Raw genomic sequence first — 21,589 nt, 5'->3', positions numbered from 1 at the left:
CGCCGCCTGAGGGAGCCGTGTCCCACAGCCCAGGGAGCTTTACCCAGGTAAACCAGCTCCATTTACCGCTGGGTGCGTGTACGCACAGACACCGAGCATTGCCTGTCGGCGATCCATAGGTGTAGATACACCACTTCCTAAGGACAGGCGTGTGACGGGGGGTAGAACGAGCAGGGACCGCCCTTGTACCGCCCTCACACCGCCCCGGGGCCGGGCCCGGCCCGCTCCGCCCCGTTCCCGAGCACGTCCGGGTCGGGCGCTGCCGTGAGGGGAAGTGCGCGCGGCGGCCCCGGCCCGGAGAGTGGCGGCTGCGGCAGCGCTGTCGCCAAGATGTCGCGGGGCTCCATCGAGATCCCTCTCCGGGACACCGACGAGGCGAGTCGGGCGCGGGGAGGGAGGGCGATCCGTGCCGGGGCGCGGGCGGTCGCCGCTGCCGCCCGTGGTTGTGGCCCGGGCTCCGGGCGCGGGTGTCGCTCGCAGCCCCCGTGGCGGGGTCGCAGGTGCCTGTCCGGCCACGGTCGCGCCGGGCTTTGCTGTGTCAGGGTCTCTTGGTGTTCCTCAAGCAGCGCAAAGACACAGCCAGGGCAAAGGACTCGTTCTGTAAAGTTATTTCACCGTGGAGCTAAAAACTTAATTTAACTTTTCTTTATTTAAGGTACGCTGTCACAAGCCAAGGTTAGGTTCGGGAGAAGTGTGTGGAGATTTGCAGCATATAACAAAGTTTGACGTTAAATTATGCCGTGGCAGATACTAAATTAATAGTGTAGCTAAGTAAGGTGTTGCAACATAATGCTTACAGGTTGAAGAATATTCTCTGTGAATATCTGTATCCCTACTCTTCTGTATACACACATATATCATACATATATACATGTCCACAGACACATTCATATATGCACAAATATATGTACAGAAACAAATTTCTGTATGGCTGCCATTGAGGTTTTAAGTCTCACAAAATTACTTTATTCTGTAGTGTTTACATGTTCAAGGGCATTTTCTTCTGTGACAGAAATGTCTGTTGAGGTGTCAACATGAATTATGATCTTGGTGCTGCTGTTGAGGCTAGGACTACTTGGAGATCCCAAAATTCTGAGTTGATCACTAGGGAATACAATAAAATACCCCTCTACTGACCCCTGCTCTTTTTTACTTCCATGTTTATTTGCTGTGTTGGTGATATCTATTTCTCATTCATAACTATTTTAGTTGATGGATGAGGGCCATTATCTGTCAAACAGGAGGTGCTATGCAAGATAAACTAAAATGAGCAAAAGTTAAGCAGAAATATGATATGATATTTGCTGATATTCCAAAGTCTTGTCTAGTCAAAACTAGAAGGTTTTATAAACTGGATTGCTCTAATTCAGCCTACAGAGGAGTCCCAGCATTGGTAATCAGAGTACAACAACTTCTTTCTTGCTGTAAAATTAACTTGTAACGCAGATGACTAATTATTAAAGGCAGCATGGCTGAGTAAGGTGAACTAACAAGCGGTTAAATTGTGTTCCCAAATATCCCATCTGGGGAGTACCTGTTCCTTTTTCCTCATTTTATAATATCAGAAGATTAGATCAACATGGGAGACTAATACTCACAAAACAATGCCTGAATGATGAAAAGTTCTTGATGTCATTTGCTGGTCATATCTACAGTTGTGAATATTCAGAAATTTAGCTGCTTCAGTAGTCTCTTAATTTCCTAGGGCATAAGGATGATTTTAGAAAATTTCAGGAATCTGAGTCTTAGGTATTGATTTTCTGACACTAGATTACTTTGAAGGTTTTGTCTCTGAGCTAGATCTCTATATTACCTGTAGGAAAAGTGTTAGAAAGTCAGCAGTGTGCAGTCAAGTTGATTACTAGCTGATTCTGAGCATGAAATCCATAGTGAAAGAAGTTGAATTAGCATCTCTGCTTATTCTCCCTCACTTGTATTCCAAACATTAGTTTGTCTTTTCTCTGAAGAGAGGCCATCTCTTTTATCTTGTACAGATTATCTCTCCTTCCTTTGTCCATAACCTTGTTTAAACACAAATAATTATTTATGTTTTATGCTCTGACAGGTCCAGTTTCCTTTGAGCTCAGTGACAGACCATGTTTTTAATGCTTTGTGAAAAGATCATCTCTGTTGTTTGGTTCTAGGTTATTGAGCTCGACTTCGATCAGTTGCCCGAGGGTGATGAAGTTATAAGTATACTGAAACAGGAGCACACCCAGCTGCACATATGGATCGCCCTAGCGGTCAGTAGAGATACAAATTGTGCATTTAAATACTGTATTCACACAATCAAATCATGGTTTCCAGTTCCATACTCTTATGACCAGTGATAACTGAGTTCCAAACGGGTACTTTATGGCGTCTTTCAGTCTTTGATTCTAGGCCAGATGTTTCTGACTGACATATGCATATTAGGATTTTTATTTAATCCCTTTTTCCTGAAACAATGCCTCTTGAGGGTTGCTTTCTATGTTTTTTCCCCCCATAATTTTCCTGGTTTGTGCCTTTGATTATGTGCTTCATAAAAAAGGAAGAGGCAGTATCTACACTGTGGAAACTATGGTTAAATGTCAAAATGTCAAAGAGGATTCTTCACTTATAAATAACTCAAAAAGTTGTGGTTTAAGGTGGTGAGGCACTGGCACAGGTTGCCCTTAGAAGTTGTGGATACCCCATCCCTGGAAGTGTTCAAGGGCAGGTTGGATGGGCCTTTGAGCAACAGGAAAGTGTCCCTGCCCATGGCAGGGAGGTTGGAACAAGTTTATGTTCAAGGTCTCTTCCATCCCAGGCCATTCAGTGATTCTAGCACAGAAAAATATTTGGCATTATCAGAAAACCTTTCTCTGATGATACCTACATTTATTTCTGCTTTATCCCTACATCCTAGAAAAAGTGCCAAGCATCAGGTTGGTGTGTTCTGTACTCACTGGGGTGGTGGTGTCTGTTCAAACTGTGTTTTGCAGCTGGAGTACTACAAGCAAGGCAAAACAGAAGACTTTGTGAAGCTGCTGGAAGCTGCCCGCATCGATGGCAACCTGGACTACAGAGACCACGAGAAGGACCAGATGACCTGTCTGGACACCCTGGCAGCCTACTATGTACAGCAGGCTCGGAAGGAGAAGAACAAAGACAACAAGAAGGAGCTCATCACCCAGGCCACCCTGCTGTACACTATGGCTGACAAAATCATCATGTACGATCAGGTAAAACAGATACCTGATCAAAAAAACATTTTTGTCAATTAGTGATTGTAAAGAAAACAAGTATTGGTTCACTAAAGGGAAGCTAGAAGCTGCTCAGGCTTTAAAGTCTTGCTTAAGCAAAACTTGTTCTGAAATGTGCGTGGTGCCACCAGCAATAATTCTGTCTAGCTTGTCACACCTGATAGAACTACTTCAGTCAACTTTGGAGTTTGGGAAGGAAGGATTGGTATTCTCTTGCTTGATAAATGTAAGAGAAATAATTTGATTGTTAAAAGCATTATTAGGCAGTTAATCTTTTACATAGTCCAAACTTCATATTTTACAAAGATAAATGTATTGCAAATTCTTTCCTTTGTCTAGAATCACTTGTTGGGAAGAGCCTGCTTTTGCCTGCTTGAAGGTGATAAGATGGACCAAGCTGATGCACAGTTCCACTTTGTGCTCAACCAGTCTCCAAATAATATCCCTGCCCTACTCGGTATGAGTTTATGGATATTTGTAAAAACCTGGTCTTTGGTTGAGTTTTGGAATGAATTATGTGCTTAAGAGAGTGTGTGTAGAGAATGTGATCAAGACACACCTGGCAGAGACTAATTCAAATTTGGGAAGTACAAATATGAAAAATGCAATGCTAACTGTCATCTTCTGAGACCCATGGGCATACATCCAGTCCAGCTATTTATGCTTCCCTGATGGTGGCAGTGAAGCTGGACACTCTGTTAAAGGTGAAGTTACCACTTGTGAGGGGTCAACAGACTGTGCACTTGTAATTTAAGTTGTTTACTAGTCTCAGTAAGTATCTTTCCTCTGGACCAATAAGGAATTAAGTTTCTGCAGAAAAATATGAAAAGTAAATTTAATGTGTTTTCATGTTTGCTTTTTTCATACACTTGACATCATCAAATCTAATAAAAGTTGTCATTGTCTGAATTTCCTGTTAGTTTTTAACTGTAACTTTTGAAAATGGGCGCAGCACAAGTTAACCAAATAATACTTTAATTTCTGGTTTATAATCTTGATTTTATTCCTGGTATGTTCTAACAGGTAAGGCATGCATTTCTTTCAACAAGAAGGATTATAGAGGAGCCCTTGCCTACTACAAGAAAGCACTGCGTACCAATCCAGGCTGCCCAGGTAAGACAATATTTCCTACTGGAGGTATTTGCTGTCCTTGCAAACTAACTCAGGTCTTCCTAATTCAAATTCAAAGGGCATTTTTGTGGTCTATATCTGTCAAAAGAACCCTAACCCTCATTATAGAGGGATTTAGGCATTCATTGTCTTGAAGTATTTCTTAATATTTAGAGGAGGAAATTGTGTTTAGGAAAATACTGTTCTTTTTAGAGTATTACCTTTTAAAGAGGTATTAGAAAATGGGATTTTGCATGTAAGAGAAATTAAAGTTGTATGGAGAGGGAGGGAGCTGTTCAAGACTCTTGCAGAATTTCTTTCTCTGTAACGTCTTGGAATAAGGCTTCAGAAATGACATAATAATAAGACATAAAAAAGAAACAAGTCATAAAAAGCAAAATTCTACTTATAGTGCGTGATGTGAGTTTTCCTGGTTTTGTATTATTTTCTTTATGCAAAACTCTGGGAGTGATTTTAATGGCTGTAAAAGTGATACATGGCATTTAGATACATTAATTTGAGGTATTTACATTAAGGTCATAAATACTTGAAAGTCTGTTGAGAGATGTGATAGACTGCCATAACCTGTCTGAGAAAAGGTTTATTGCAAAGATAGTGTGTATTCTGTGGTCTGCTTTACCATAAGATTGATTGCTACAAAAGTCTTAGTTTTCGACAAACATCTTTCCTTTGCTCCCCTTTTTCTAATGGACACAGGTTTGAAACTGCTGTTTATAAATTCTCTGTACTCTTAGATCACAAGCAGTATGATGTGAATTTTCTGTATTAGTCCATCTGTACTTGGTCATGGAAGTTAGAGGATGATAAACAGCATGTGAATCAGTTGATCATTTGAGGAGAAATGCCAGCTAACTTGTTTATTCATCTGTATTTTCTGAAGACCTGCTAGTTTGGGGCGAACTTAACTTGCCTAAGAAATGTCCAGCCCTTCCATCTGGCAATTTTTTAATGCTTTTCTCTATTATTTTTTAATACATTCCCATAAAAGTAGTTTTTTTATTTGTTTGGCATTGGAGTCTGTGGGAGATAGATCAGTGTTCTGGGGTTTATCAAGAAATGAAGTCTTATTAATGTTTTCAAGTTCATTTTGTGGGCAGCCAAGTATGGGCTGCTGCCTGAAAAAACAGCAAATTGTTAGATGGCTTCACAGCCTTTAAGGAACTATGAAAAACTCTGCTTTTGCTCCAGGTTGTGAAAAAAAGAAAGGCACAAAGTTGAAACTTTGGGATTGTGAATGGTATCATGTTGTTCTCTAGCCGAGGTTCGGTTGGGAATGGGTCACTGCTTCGTGAAGCTGAACAAGCTGGAAAAAGCTCGCCTGGCCTTCAGCAGGGCTCTGGAGCTCAACTCCAAGTGTGTCGGGGCCTTGGTTGGACTGGCTGTTCTGGAACTCAATAATAAGGAGGTGGGTCTGACTTAGCAGGAATCCATGCTCAGTTCACTTTCTTTTAGCTAAAAAAAGCAAATTTTTTATCCTTTCAAAGATAATCCAGTTTTGAAATGGGTAATAACTTTTGTGGTTGAATAATTTTAAGTCTGTGCTACCATTGAATGATATTATAGGTATGTGCTTGTGATGTGAGCAGAACGTTGTGAATAGCTTTCTTCTGTTGTTAAAAATCTTCCATTCCTTTATTTATGCAAGAGTTAGGTACAGAAAAACAGTGCTAGATTAACTGTTTCATTTAAAATAATAAAACTCCATGGTGAGATATGTGAAGGATAGTCAAGGTAAAAGATATTCCCAGGAGGTTAGTACAAGTTTTTTAGAAGTTTAGGAGTTAAAAACAAATTTTCAAACAAGTTTCAAAGTTACATTCAGGCATGCATGCTGCATGAGTAGGCAAGAAGAAATTTTAACTGGGCTGATAAAAGTACAATTAAGTAGTGATCCACCTTTCTAGGTGTTGTATCACTAGAAAAATACATGCAAATATAGCTTAGTTGGGATCGTTACTTCCTTAGCATGGATTAACCATCTCAGATATTATCACTGGAGGATGAGACCCTTAAGTGTTTTTAAAAAAATTCATATTGTTACATAATTGTATGTGGCTAAAATTTAGTGTGCTACTTTCTATAGTTCAATAGAACTATACTATTCTATAGAACTATACTACTTCTTTCTATAGAAAGATGTTTTGTTAGCACAGAATGTTTGAAAATTTCTTGGTTTACTACTTTGTAAGGGAAAAAAACCCCTGTTATTACTTCCATGAAGAAACTAAAAAAAAAGTGAGTATAAGAGGTTTTTTCATAAAACTACAGAAAGAACCAAAAATACTCTAAAGTCAAATTTTAATAAATTCCACAGATGAGAAATTGATCATATTTGGTATCTTTGTCTTTCTTTTCCTGAAGATCTTTTGACTGAAGTTAAGGGATGAGCCCACTCACCTGAAGATACTAAAAGCTGAGCCACTCAAAGATGTTCTGTGTTCTTTCTAAGAAATATATCACCTGTGCTTTGCTTCAAACTGTTCTCACAACTTTGTAGTAAAAGTTAGTGTAACATTGAAGAGTTAACACAGGAAAGGGAGAATACTCTGGGGAAAAGAGTCTCTGAATATCAAATTATTTGGTATCTTGTTTGTGCTTAGATATTTCCAATGTTTCTTCCTCCTATAAGATGTTATGATGTCAGATCAGAGTTGAGATCACACTGTGCTCTTATTGAGGTCTATCTGAACTGTTTTTCTTAAATAAAAGCACTTAGAGCTTTGGGACCTCTACCCATCTACTGGATTGGGTTGAAGTTGGACATGAGACTCAAGGTACTGGAGAACTTGGATGAATGCACAGTGTGGTTATAAACCACAATAACCTTTGAAAATGAAGGCATGAAAGATTCAATATTTCCTTATCCAGGTGTATTGTTATGCTAGGTTTGGAAAGATTGCACCTGTTCAAACTGAAATTGATTTTTTATTTGCCTTCACGTTACATTTTAACCTCTTAAAACCTAATCTATTCAATAAGACAGCTTTCTTCTCATCATAATTACATAGTAAAGCATAGCTGTTAGATGATTTCGTGATAGCATTTTTGGTGTTTCTCTTCAGAAATAAGTACACATTAAGCTGATGTGTTTGTGATACAGATTTCATAGTTGTCCTAAATAAAGAACAATTATTTTATCAATTGTGGATTTGAACTTGTAGGTAAATTACATTTTTACCTGTGGGAAGCTTTCTTTAAAGTGTAAAGCTTCTTTAGAAAAGAGTAAGTTGATGCAATGACATTTCTATGTAAACACCTCAAACTCGCACTGATTTTAAAATGAGATCTAAAGATGTTGTTTAGAATTTGAACATGAAAATATCCTCATTCCACTGTTGAATGAATTGTGTAAACATTGAAACCTGAACCAAACAGGCGCTGGGGACACTGAACGGTAGAAGGAGCAGAAGGAAAGCTGTCTAGGCTGTGAGTGTGACATGTCAAAGGACATCACACTAAGTCTTTTGGGTTTTTTTGCTTTTTTTTTTTTTTCCTAGAAAGTCCTGCTGTACTCTTTTCCATCCCTGTGTGGTAGCTTCATTTCCCATTTTCCACCTGTATGCTGCAGGAAGAAAAGCCTGTAGCTGAATTTACTTTTTTTTTTGGTGAGCTCAGTATGGTGTTGTCAGAAATCCTTGAGCAGCCTAGACTGAAAAATGGTTTTGAAGATGGTAATAAGATACAGATACTGAGGTGCTGCTGATACCTGTCAATGTTTCATTTAGGCTGATTCCATCAAGAATGGTGTTCAACTCCTCTCTAGGGCTTACACAATTGATCCCAGTAATCCAATGGTGTTGAATCACTTGGCTAATCACTTCTTTTTCAAGAAGGTAAGAGATCCCTGAAATTTTACAGTTAAATGCTTGATAACCTCTTAACAATAAGAATTTTGGTGTTAGATTCACATACATTTCATCAGGTGCCTAATATCTGTTAATCTAGATAAAGAAGTGTGAGGTTTTTGGCCTGAATTTTGTATGAACTTTTCTCAAGAAAACCAAGAAAGGTACACTTAATTAAATCAAAATCAACTTTGTGTCCTGAAGGGGTTTTGGGTTTTTGATGTTTGGAATTGGATTTTTGGTTGGTTGAGGTTTTTGTTGGTTTGTTTTTCCCCCTCCTCACTCTTCCATGCTTTAAAACATGAAATAGAGAAAAGATTAGTAACAGCTAAAACTAAATCTATTGTTATTTAGTCAGTGCTGTGAGTAAAGCTTTGTCATATTTTCCAGCTATCCATGTTTAAATCATAAAACCACTTGACCATAAATAAAGTGAAGACTTCCAAATTTCATTTGACTTCCTTTGGTTTTTTGTCAGGACTATGGTAAAGTACAACACTTGGCTCTTCATGCTTTCCATAACACAGAAGTGGAAGCCATGCAGGCAGAGAGCTGTTACCAGCTGGCAAGGTCTTTTCATGTACAGGTAGGGCAGTTTTTAAAAGTCCCCTTTGAGTACACATTTTTAAAAAGTCTCTGTTATAAAAGTTCATGCAAAGGTTGCCTGTAAAAACACTGACTGTTCTTCATTTAATTCCTTTTAATTAGGAAGATTATGATCAAGCTTTCCAGTATTATTACCAGGCCACTCAGTTTGCCTCGTCTTCTTTTGTACTTCCGTTTTTTGGATTGGGTCAAATGTACATTTATCGAGGGGACAAAGAGAATGCTTCACAATGCTTTGAAAAAGTCTTGAAAGCCTACCCTAACAATTATGAAACTATGAAAATCCTTGGATCTCTCTATGCAGCTTCAGAAGACCAGGAGAAACGGGATATTGCAAAGGTGAGTTTTCCTTCCACCAGCATTGTGTTCATTTGCAAGAGTAGAACTTGGAAATCAGACTTGAAATCAGATTGTTCCTTAAGTTGAATAAAACTCAGGGTTAGGTGGCTGTAGATATGGAATATTTCATATAGGCTGTCGTGAGGGGTTTTCCTGTCTGTGAAGAGTCACAACTTCTGGGCAGGACTGAGACTCTCCTGGGCTCTGGGTAAAGCATGTCCAGGAATTTAGAGAAGCTCCAGCCTCATGTCTCTGTTTGGTACGTGAAAAGAGCAGAATTCTTTCCATATATATATAAAATTGTCTGAAGATGGGAAGTTAGCTCACGATTTCCTGAAGAGAGCAAATCAGCTGGTGATTTCCAGAAAGCACTTGTCCTGTCTGGGCTTATCTGGAAGGACAGTGATGCTTTTTTTTTTAATGAAAGGTATTTTAAATCTAATGTTGGGTAGATAAATGCAAGAAATGTTAGACATTTCTCTAGCTTTTTATGTTGGTCTAATAGCCTTTGTTTCTCTAAGACTTGAAGCAGGTGTTCTGTTCTACAGAAGAATAGAATAATGAAGGAAGAAAACTAATGCAGATTGGTTATTGGGCAGATGTTTAGGATGTCTGCTTCTGCAGTATGGTATATCTTTCTAGTGTTAAGGTGGATGCCTTCACTCTTTCTTTTATTTCCATTTTTTTAAACAAGCTCTGTGTCTTTGAAGTGGCATAATTATCTTCTGTTTTTCAGGGCCATTTAAAGAAAGTCACAGAACAATATCCTGATGATGTAGAGGCATGGATTGAGCTAGCCCAAATTCTGGAACAGACTGATATACAGGTATTATTAATACTCACTTGGTGAATTGTGTGTGTGCTTTTTCATAAGAGCTTTTAGAGCTCATTCTCTTCTTTCTTTCATCCACTTTCTGTTTCTTTCCAAAGGGTGCTCTGTCAGCCTATGGAACAGCCACACGCATTCTGCAGGAGAAAGTACAGGCTGATGTCCCTCCAGAGATCCTGAATAACGTGGGTGCCCTGCACTTCAGGCTGGGAAACCTGGGAGAAGCAAAGGTATGCAGTTACTCACAGTTTGAAGGGTGTTTCTTGGTCACACTGAAGTTTTTGGTTGAGGACATTCTGGAGTGCTTCATTGCTCTTTTCTTTCTGTGCTTCAGAAATACTTCTTGGCGTCGCTGGATCGTGCGAAAGCAGAAGCTGAGCACGATGAGCATTACTACAACGCCATCTCTGTGACAACATCCTACAACCTTGCCAGGCTCTACGAGGCCATGTGTGAATTTCATGAAGCTGAAAAGCTCTATAAAAACATTTTGAGAGAACATCCAAATTATGTTGATTGTAAGAAACATTTGGTATTTCAGTTCTACAGCCATCCTTAAAATACCAAAAATCTTCTGATTGACAGTGTCTTCTGCTCTCCTTATGTCTGTCTTCCCTTGTTTTCACAGTAGCATTGGGGCTGAGTAGCCAGTGCTATTTGCCACAAGCTGCAGCACTCATCATGCCCCAGCCTCATCTGTAGCCTTTTCCCCGCTTGTTTTCCATTGTCACCTGCAGATACCCTTCCCAAAGCTTGTGGAGATGGGAGAGCTATTTAAAGTGGAGGGAGGAGAATTATGTAACTGATGGATCCTTATTTCTTTGCAGTTTTTCAGCTGTCTTTAACTTATGAAGCCAACTTAACACATTCACAATAGTTTAACTATTCAAAACCTGCAGTTTTCGTCTGGCCATCAGGGGTGCAAGTTCCTCTTCACATCATATTTCTTGTTGTGAATAGAATATGAAAGGTGTCTTAGTGTTTGCTGTCCTTAGCCGATCAAGAGAAAGATTGCTTTTGAAATTGATGCATGGACAATATTTTCTTTGTACAAGATGACTTTAACCTGTTCAATGATTCTTATTTCATTTTCTATCTTTATTTCCAGGCTACTTGCGCTTGGGAGCTATGGCCAGGGATAAAGGGAATTTTTATGAGGCTTCTGATTGGTTTAAAGAAGCACTTCAGATCAATCAGGTTTGTACCCCTATCAGTGTTTAACATTAAAACACACTAAATAATAAGCTAACTTAAAATTTAATTTTCCTCTTTTTGTGATTTTAATTTGTTTAAACTAGGGGAAGAAGAGAGAGCTACCAGATCTGCTGTCTGTGTTTTGTTTGGGGTTCTCTTGAAAATGGAATTATGTTTAAGAATAGTAACACTTTATTCTTGAAAAAGAACCCTTGCAAAGGAAGAGAGTGCTTTTGTAACTTAGAGTTAATTTTTATTTAGGATCATCCAGATGCCTGGTCTCTGATTGGCAATCTTCACTTGGCTAAACAAGAGTGGGGTCCAGGACAGAAGAAATTTGAAAGAATATTGAAGCAGCCCTCCACACAAAATGATACATATTCCATGCTGGCTCTTGGCAACGTCTGGTTGCAGACTCTCCATCAACCCACAAGAGACAGAGAAAAGGTAATGGGCATCTCTCTGCCCTGTGTGTGGGTTTGTTTGTTTATTTTTGTATGTTGTTAGCTGTTCAGAACCTCTTCTTGATGTCTGTTTGGCATCTTCTAGTTCATAAAATCTCTGGGTAGATCTTTAATACCCCACTTTAGAAGTGAGTGATGAATTGGGGCATTTCTTTCTGCAGGAGAAGCGTCACCAAGACCGTGCATTAGCCATCTACAAGCAAGTCCTCAGAAATGACCCAAAGAATTTGTATGCTGCCAATGGCATAGGTGAATATCAGACTCTGGTTTTGCTTCAGAGGTGATCATATTCTTAAGTTTCAGGGGTGATCATATTCTTAAGTTTCATGCTTTAATAGCGAATTGTTTTTTCAGGGCCTGAGCACTGTAGAGTGGAGCCCAGGAAATGGCAGCTATGTCAGTTTTTGAAGGGACACTTTATTGAGGCATATTGAATTTTCTGTGCTAGGAGTGCACAGTGCATGAAGCTGGAAGCTCACACTGTCCATATTCCTCTCCCCTCAGGAGCTGTCTTGGCACACAAAGGATATTTCCGTGAAGCCCGTGATGTTTTTGCCCAAGTGAGAGAGGCCACAGCAGATATCAGCGATGTGTGGCTGAATTTGGCACACATCTACGTGGAGCAGAAGCAGTACATCAGTGCTGTGCAGATGGTAGCATCTCCACCTTGAACTACCTCCTGTCTTGGCTCACATAACTTCTAGATGTCTCTCTGTTGTCAGGGCAGCTGGGAAAGTTTCTGAGCAGTGTTTTAACAAGTTCTAAGCCTATTTCTAACAAGCTGTTGGCTGTCAAGTCTAGATTTAGTAACAGACTGCCAAATGTGGGTAGCGGGTAACAAAGCACTTAGCATATTTTATACTTTTTTTTGGTAGTAGGGTTAGAATTTTGGTTGTGGAATAAATTATTAGCCAGCGTGGTTTCAGTCAGTGTAGTTACTGTATGTGATTTACATGCAGATATTTCCAAAGTAAGTAAATACAATTTGCTGCCGGGGTTTTCTTTTAAATAGCAACAATTCCCATTTTTGTTCTTATAAATCACCACATGAATACTTTAAGAGTTACCTTAAAAGCTGACTGGGCTATAATTTCACTCACCACAGTTAAAATCACAAAATAATTCACGTTGAAAGAAATCTGTTGAGGTCAGCTAGTCTGACCTGACCAAGCAAGTAAATGTTCAAGTGTCAACCTGTTCTGAGTAAATTGACTCAACTAGTTGATGAAAAGCATACAGATAAGCTTAAAAGCACAGCATATGTTGAACAGGACAGAAACTAACATACTTGTGTCATTTAAAATGAGTCCTTATTGAGGCTCAAAGGCACTTCATTCAGAGCTGTTCTGAAGCTTTTTGTGATGCTTAATAAAGAAGTGTTTACTGCGCCTTTCTTACATGCTCAGGAGCTCAGTAGTCACTGTCCTCCAGTGAGCTATTGTTAGCAAGCTTTGGCAACACAGTCACATTCACTCTGTTGTGCTTGAATGGGGTCTGTTGTTTTTTTAGCACTTTGACTATTTTTATTGACAAAAAAAACCTAATTAAAATCTCATTTTAGCAATTGCTTAAGCAGTGAATTACAGTGGGGAAGTGGGTATCACTTTCATCTATCGATTTGGGAGAAAAAATATTTTACTCATTGCTAATTTATTTAAGAAAAGGTGTTATTAGAAATGTGTTTGTTTACTGAAGTGTTTTATTGTTCCCTGGGTTTTGCTATGCAGTCACAGTGTGAAATACATTATATTGGACTCAAAGGGAGACAAATTGAAATTGCTAGCCCATCTTACTGCAGCCACAATAATTATCCTACTGAGTTCTCTACCCTAAAGCATACAAATCTGAGGCAGGCTTGAGCTAAACACAGAATCTTGGATCCTGAAGGTGCTCACAACACAGTGAGATCCAAGAATAACAACCTCAGGTGTTGCAGTTCAGGGCAATTTTTCTGTACTTGAGCTGCAAATAAAATATGCTTTATATTCCTTCCTATTTTGGAGGCTTAGAGAGGGTGAAGGGTTCCTTGAGAAAAGAGTATGTCAAACAGAAGGTGCTTTTTACTGAAAATGATAACATTTGCTATCTTTTAAGCCTTTAATTCTAGACCCACAGAAGTTAGAGTAACAAGTCATCTTTTACACTTTAGAGAAACTGATATCCCTTGGCATGGGTAAGTTCCTCAGCTGAGTGGACAGAGCAAAGTTGAGATGTCTGGAAAGTCTGATTTTTTTTTTTTTTTTACTAATTACATCAGATATATAGAATTAGTATATTAGATATATTTCAATTTGTAAAATATCTGACATGAATAAAGAAAATAGATTGTTTTTTCCCCCCACATACTGTGAAGAATATTTGAGTGATCTTAAAATGAGTCATGTTGGTTGGACTTTGTGGCAGTAAATGCTACTTTAAAAAGTATTCTTTTGTACTTAAGACCTACAGAGCCTTCTGAGCTGCAGCCACTTTCTAGAAAAAATCAGGTACTTGCTATAGAATAGGAGAATGTTCTGATCACTGAAAGGGAGGCACCCATGTTGCATAACACACTTGTTTAAAAAACAAAAAGCATATTAGCAGTAATGCTTTTTGGGATTAGAAACATTTACTAGAGTTAGCTAACCAAAATAACAAACCACTGTTGCCTCTCACTTTGATTATTTTTCTTTTATTTCAGTATGAAAACTGCCTCAGAAAGTTCTATAAGCATCAAAACACTGAAGTCTTGTTATATTTGGCCCGGGCACTGTTTAAATGTGGCAAATTACAGGAATGCAAACAAACTTTGTTAAAGGTATGGATCTAGAGCATCATGGATCACAGAATAAAATTACTGTTAGTTGTGTTTCTTTAAATTTGGTGGTCTGGGGTTGAAATGATGGTGTTTATTCTCTTTATGTCATTTCTGTATCACGTTGTAGCGTACCTTAAAAACATGGTTTTTTTCCAGGCCAGGCATGTGGCTCCAAGTGATACAGTCCTCATGTTTAATGTCGCTTTAGTGCTGCAAAGACTTGCTACCTCTGTCCTGAAAGATGAAAAAAGCAATCTGAAGGAAGTCCTTAATGCTGTGAAAGAGCTGGAGCTCGCCCACAGGTAAAGAGGGTTTGTTTCTAATCCTTATAATCCCTGTTGTTGTCCCCTACAGTGTACTTGCAGTACTGAGCACAAATCTGGTTAGAAGAGCAATCATCTTCTACAAGGCACTGTGTAATTCCAGAGTTTCTAATAGGAAAACAAAATATTGGGCCTGACAAAACTGTGTGGTTCAGGCTTTGTTCCAGAACCAGTTTTGTTTGACCAGGTGCCACTATGTGTTTCTCAAAGAGTTTTGTTATTGCTATGACCAAGATGCTCTTCTTCCCAGAAATGTACAGTTGAAAAGATGTTGATAATTATTCTACAACTTGAATACTATTTTAAGACTTCTTTCAAAGCAAACTATAAGGCTTAAAAGCAAATCTGTTTATCTTACATAAGCATAATTAATGACTAGCAGTCCCTAAAGACTAATTTCACCCTCCTTTTGGCAAGTAAAGCCCACATACTGTCACAGTTTAAGAACAGAAACAGTTTCTTAAGTGCATTTGAGATATTTTAGTTCTGTTTAAAAAACAATAATAGAAAATTTTGTGTAGACACCAGTGTGATTAATCTGATCCAGTTGTCACCATCCTTGAACAGCGCTTTCAACCATTTATCCTTCTCCTAGGTGTAGCTGGTGCATGATTTGTGCATTCCTAGCTCTGCTGTTATGTTGAGGATGGAAGTTCTAACTTAAGTTCTAACTTAAATTTAATGAGAAGCTTGTTATTTACTGTCTTGAAGAAGTTGCATGAATTTTTTTTTGCCTATTAACTAAAATTTTTGGAAAATACTCTCCATAGTCTAGACCTCAAGCAAGGAATTTTTATATTCCTATGCCCAAGAATTTGAGTCTAGCACAAAACCACTTCATTTGGAATGTGTTCAGACACAGGGTAGGTATATGGGAAGAAACTGTGGCAATCTTGAAAGTTAGAAGTAATTTTCTTTTAAATTTGAGAAACTTTTCAAAGCACTGATCATCATATCTTACTTGGAAGTTTGTTTATTCCCAAGGGCCTGTCCACTAGGTCAAGGAGGCTGTTCTGAAAAGATTTTTGAAAAACAAATTTCCCTTCCTTCTCTTATGCTGAATTCAGGCATGTAATCTGTGACAGATAAATCAATCTTTTGGGTCAGCAATATTCTTACTGATAGGAGCCAGCAAATGAAATTTCAGAACTCTCTTTAGAATTTTTCCTCTCCAGAGTGGTTTTAGAATGCTTTAGATTTGGAGTACTCTGAATGCACTTTTTAACTGGTAAAAGGTGCTGGCACAGAGGAAATTGGTGGGATTTCCTCATCTTTTGAGTTCTACAGGTTTGTAATTCAGGACTAAATGGCTTGTTTTAAGGCAAAATTGCAGTAAATATGTAAGTAATGCTATCTTTGCTTACTTTGGTTTCTTGTGATTTCCTCCAGGTACTTCAGTTACTTGAGTAAAGTAGGTGATAAGATGAGATTTGACTTGGCACTTGCTGCTACAGAAGCCAGGTAAAAAAATAAAACAAAAACAACCCACAAAGAAATCTTTCATTCAGATTTTAAGGGGAATATTTTTTGTCCTCTTTTTTGGGGTTTTTTTTTAGTATTAAAACTAGATTCCAAAATTTCAACTGTCAGACTGATAGAACAGTAGAAATACAAGTGCCAGGGTCACTCCCTACTACTGTTTCATTCTTTTCCTGTGTTTCACTTCTGCACATTCTTGTAAGATTTCCACAGCCCCATACAAATATTGTGTGTTAGCCATCCTGCACTGTACATCTGAATGGGTATCATTGAAGCACTTTGTGCAGAGAAGAAAATTTCAATATTAAAGAAATGTCATTTTGGCATCAGCAAAGAGGGGGTTGAAAGCACCTTGCTTTAAAGTTTTGTGTGACTTGGACACTTTATGCAACCTTAACTCTCATACTATTGGGTTTTTTCAAGCTTGAATTTTGCCCTACCTTTCTAAAAGGATTTGTCAGGTTGTTGTGATTAAATACAAGTTCTTATTAACCATACTTCTGAAGCTCTCCAAATTGGTTGGCATGATTCCTTTTATGTTCATGTGTGGGTTTTCTGTATATGAATTGGCTACGTTTGAAGTGTGAATCAATATGTTCTGAAATTACCCAATGGAAAATAAATTAGCTTACTAAAAATGCTTTAATTTACTCAAAAATCTGCACTGCTCTTCTTTGTGCTATTTCAAGTAGCTGTTTTTTTAGTTCATTGAGGATATGAATGTAGTGTTTGATGTAGGCACTTTGTAAAAGCATTTCTTCTTGTGTTTGCCACCTTGCCTTACCTGAGAACCTTGGATTTTGCAGGCAGTGCTCTGACTTACTGAGCCAGGCCCAGTATCATGTGGCTCGGGCACGCAAGCAGGATGAGGAGGAGAGGGAGCTGCGTGCCAAGCAGGAGCAGGAGAAGGAGCTGCTTCGCCAGAAACTGCTTAAAGAACAGGTTTCATCCCACTAAATTCTGTATATTGCATTTTATAAGGGCACACACTGACAATACCTGCTCCTGCTGCTCTGGGGTGGTACCTAGTAGCTGTTTTTCTTAGTCATAGTAAGTGCCAGCTGAAAATATTGCAGCTAACAGGTGATGCTCTTTCTTCCCCATAGCCTCAGAAATATTTAGTTGTATAATGAAATAAAATAGATGTGCCAGAAGTTCTGCCATCAGCCTTTTACCTATTCTACCGTGGGCTTTTTTGTTGAAAACTTTTTGTAAAAAACTTTTTTTTTTTTTTGGCATGTGCATCTTCTGCTGTGACACAGAGCATCAAAAAGCAATTTTCCAGTCTCCTGACAGCAAATCATTTCTGTGCCTGCTGTTATAATCACTGTGGGGTGCAAATACAATGGTAATGGTTGGCTTCCTTGGTGTTTCAGGAAGAGAAGCGCCTGAGAGAAAAAGAAGAGCAGAAGAAACTTCTGGAACAAAGAGCTCAATATGTGGAGAAGACCAAGAATATTCTGATGTTCACTGGTGAAGTAGAAGGATCAAAGGAGAAAAAACGTGGTGGCGGTGGAGGCAGGGTAGAACAGAATGTTTTAATCTCTTTTTTTGTTTTTTATTTCTTTTAAACCTCCTTAATTTTCCCCTTCTGATATATAGTCTCTTGCAGGAGCACAGGTTTTTAATTTCAAACTCCTAGGTTCTACTGAGTAAAATTGCACAGGTTTAATACTAAAATGTGAAAATTGGAAGCTAATACTTAAAAGTTCTGAGCGTGGTGGCATCATTAAAATATATTCAATTGTTAAAATAACAGAAGATTATCTTATATGCCAATTCTGAATCAGTTTCTAAATTATACCTCTCTGGTGCCAACTTTGCCATAGTCTCTAGAAGGTCTGTATTTTTGTTTCTTCCAGAACATGTTCAGCTGAATTTCCATTTTGAAGTGCTTTCTGGTAGCTTTGTAACTGGGATGTGAATAATAGGTTGTGTTGTCTGTGTTTCTTACAGCGTTCCAAAAAAGGAGCAGGGGAGTTTGATGAGTTTGTCAATGATGACAGTGATGAAGATCTGCCCATCTCTAGAAAGAAAAAGAAGAGGAAGGGCAGTGGCAGTGAACAGGATGGAGAAGAAGAGGAGGGTGAGAGAAAGAAGAAGAAGAGGAGGAGGTAGCTGATACTTTAATTAATTAATTAGTAATTAATGTCAATTTAATACTAGACTTCCCTGAGCAATAGTAGGGCTTTTAAGTAAATTCTCTGCAGTCTTTTGTAACAGTTTAAAAACAAACTCTTATCAAGATGTCACATGATTATTTTTTACTAACACATTACACTTTATAAGACTTAAGCAACCACTCTGCAGAGGAAGTAGGAGTAACACTTGAAGAGCTGGGCATTTCTTGAGATTGGTATTTTTGTATTTTTTAAGGGTTTTTTGCAATATTATGCTTTATGCCATATAAAATGTGTTTCTGTTCAAGACCCCAGAAGGCAGATGAGGGGAGTGATGAGGAGGAACACGAAAACGGCCCGCGGCCTAAGAAGCGACGTCCACCCAAAGCAGAGAAGAAGAAGGCTGTAAGTTGAACCCTGAATAACTGCATCACTCTCTAAATAAGTGTTTAGAGTTCAGCATTACCCTGGTCAAGAGAGATTTATTAGTGTTGAAAATTACAGCAAAACCTCCTGAAGCCAACTGCTCTTAGAGCTTATTTTTGTCCTCCTCCCGTGTTGCTATTGCTGCTTCAAGGATGAAAAGGATATTTCCAAGTCCATCTAGAACTAAGTGATAGTAAATGGAAAATTTTTTAAGAGCTTGTCTGGTTTTCTGAACATGTTTTTACATTTGGGCCCTGTGCCACATGAACAAGCAACTCTTTGTTTTCCCCCTATACAGCCCAAACCAGAGCGTCTGCCTCCTTCAATGAAAGGAAAGATCAAATCAAAAGCCATCATTTCATCAAGTGATGATTCTTCTGATGAGGACAAACTCAAAATTGCTGATGATGGGTAAGAACCTTAATTAACTTTGTATGAACTTAGAGTTTCAATGCATGCCTTCAAGAGAAAATGCAGTGTTAATGAGATAACATGAAGATAATGAGAAGTTTTTCATTGTACTCACAACATCCCTTCCCAGTTCAAATTAATTCCACTCATTCTTCTAAAACTAGTGTGAAAAATGCATGTATTTTATGATTGGCTTTTTGCAAATATTAAAATGAATATTCTATGTGTTGTGTTAGAAAGTAAAGCTGTATTAATTCTCTTAAGTAGTGTATTAAATATAGTTTTATGTTAGAAAAAAGTTAAAATAGAAACGATGCTATGTAGGATACTTTTAAAGAAAGGACTCGCAGTGAGATAGCAGCCACAGGACACCTAATTTTTCAGAGAAGAAGAATTTATTGCCCTCTTATCAGAAGAAACCAACTTCTTCCCGCCTCCAAGGCACTGTTAGGATTCAGAAGAAGTTGGTGATGACCAGACAGAATCCTGTGTTTGAATGGAATTTATGTATCAAGTGTATGACTATGCAACAGGCTATTGCTTTTAAGAGTTTAATCCTCTGTTAACGGGGGTCCCTTTTCGGGCTCATGCTGCCCACAAAAAGGTACCCGGACGTCCGTAATTCTTTGTATTTATTGTCTCATATTGTCCTAATTCAGTTTGTCCAAATTATTATTCCTCTAATTGTATTACTATTTTTATAACCATTTTATTACTTTTAAAATTTTAAAAACAAGTGATTGGCATTTTTCACAGCTAGCATGACCCAAATCCTGGTGTCTTGCTTTATGTAGAAGCTAAAGGGAGCACCTTTTAATACCATTTTTTCCCTCTGCTTTTCCCCACAGGCACGCTAGAAATAGCAACAGTGATTCTGAGGAGGGCGAGCAGCAGCACAGCAAACGCATTGTTTCCGACAGCGATTCCGATAACAGGAACAAGTCGGGCAGCGAGGCCGGCAGCCCCCGCAGGTCCAGCGCCCGCGCCTCTGAGGAGGAGTCTGACAGCGACCGGTCTCCGAGGAAGAGGCGGCGCTCGGAGTCGGAGCAGTCGGACAATGAGTCCGTGCAGTCGGGGAGGAGCCGCGGCTCCGGCGGCTCCGAGAACGAATCGCGGCCGGCTTCGCGCAGCGCCGAGTCCGACAGGGACTCCGAGAGGGGCTCTGACCACGAGGGGTCTGCCAGAGCTTCTGGCAACGAGTCCGAGCCAGAGGCATCCAATGATGAGGGCTCTGAAGGGGGCTCGGATGACAGCGATTAGAGATGAATTACAGACCCTATTTTTAAAAAGTTCATGTAAATACATCTCAGTTACAGGGGAGACAGAATTTTTATATTTCAAAACTGTGATTTAAAGAACCTTAATGTTTTAGTAAACTGTTGTGAGACCTTCTTGTGATTCTTTCTATTAGTTACTAATGGATGTTCCTTTAAGTTGGCTTATGGTGTATTTTTAAATTTAAACCACTGTAGGTGCACAGAATCTCTGTCCTGTAGTCAGCACACCAAGGATGGAATGCATGTAAAAACTATGGAACATAAAATCTCCTTAGGTGGTTCAGTGTGGCTGAAACTTTGTTCTGTGATTAAAGATGCATAGATGGATCTTAAAATCCTACCAGATGCAACAAAGAGCTATGGATATTTATCTTTTTCCTCACTCGGAGTAAAGGTCAGTAGGGAAGTTTTTCTTACTTTCTATTAAAGAATAAATGTGCCACAATGCAGCTCTTTTATGTTTTCAAGGATATGTTCTTTTGCTTCTGTTTTTATGTTAAATCATTTGAAAATGTGCAGATCTTAGAGAAATTTTATAAACTAGTGATGCAGATTTAGATGAAATATTTAAATTGGCTGGTAAAGACATTTGGGAGAACTCTGTATTACTTGAGAAAGGTAAAGCTGCAAGTGTCACAATAAAATGTTCTTGCTTATTTGCTTGGAGTGATTTCTTTTACTTCTTAGAAGGTATAAGCAGAATACCTGAAAAAGTTGAATTTGGCATCTCTTTGGAGGAAGTGGTCCTCCCTGTATTGTAAGTACATGGCTTTGGAACTAAGTCCTTTAACGTAATGTGTTCAGGAATAACAATGAAAAATTGCTGTGCTGTAGACTAAATTGGATTTCTCTCCGTGGTTCTGGAAAGGAAATGTTTTCCTCTTTTTCATTGGTCATTAATTCCTATGTCAAGCATTTGCTAAGAGAAGATTCTGTAGGTCTGGATAGTGTATTGCTACCAATTCTAATAGACTGTATGGCCTAAATATGTTGCCTTGTTTTTAGGAGCCTGGATTGTCACTACTGATAGTTCACTTGAAGCACTACATGAAAGTGATGTTTCCCATGCTGCTATTTCTGGTTTGTTGTGAGCATGAGCTGTTCTCATTGTGGATTGGTTTGTT

The 21,589-nt window shown here is 38.7% G+C and overlaps 1 protein-coding gene across 1 annotated transcript; it reads left to right on the top strand.

The window, feature by feature from the left end:
• Window positions 1-263: 263 nt before the first annotated feature.
• On the top strand, window positions 264-21,121 carry CTR9 (CTR9 homolog, Paf1/RNA polymerase II complex component). Its single transcript, XM_066552446.1, has 25 exons — window positions 264-375; window positions 2,145-2,243; window positions 2,964-3,203; window positions 3,564-3,681; window positions 4,248-4,337; window positions 5,612-5,760; window positions 8,081-8,188; window positions 8,679-8,786; window positions 8,909-9,145; window positions 9,882-9,971; window positions 10,076-10,204; window positions 10,309-10,492; window positions 11,083-11,171; window positions 11,430-11,615; window positions 11,794-11,881; window positions 12,137-12,285; window positions 14,313-14,429; window positions 14,586-14,731; window positions 16,142-16,213; window positions 17,038-17,173; window positions 17,608-17,754; window positions 18,188-18,345; window positions 18,660-18,756; window positions 19,076-19,188; window positions 20,037-21,121. The coding sequence occupies exons 1-25, from the start codon at window positions 331-333 to the stop codon at window positions 20,446-20,448; spliced, it is 3,507 nt and encodes a 1,168-aa protein (XP_066408543.1). The 5' UTR covers window positions 264-330; the 3' UTR covers window positions 20,449-21,121.
• The last annotated feature ends 468 nt before the right edge of the window (window positions 21,122-21,589 follow it).

The sequence above is a fragment of the Molothrus aeneus genome, chromosome 6 (assembly GCF_037042795.1).
Source record: "Molothrus aeneus isolate 106 chromosome 6, BPBGC_Maene_1.0, whole genome shotgun sequence".
Lineage (NCBI taxonomy): Eukaryota > Metazoa > Chordata > Aves > Passeriformes > Icteridae > Molothrus > Molothrus aeneus.
This window is presented reverse-complemented; position numbering and strand designations above follow the sequence as displayed.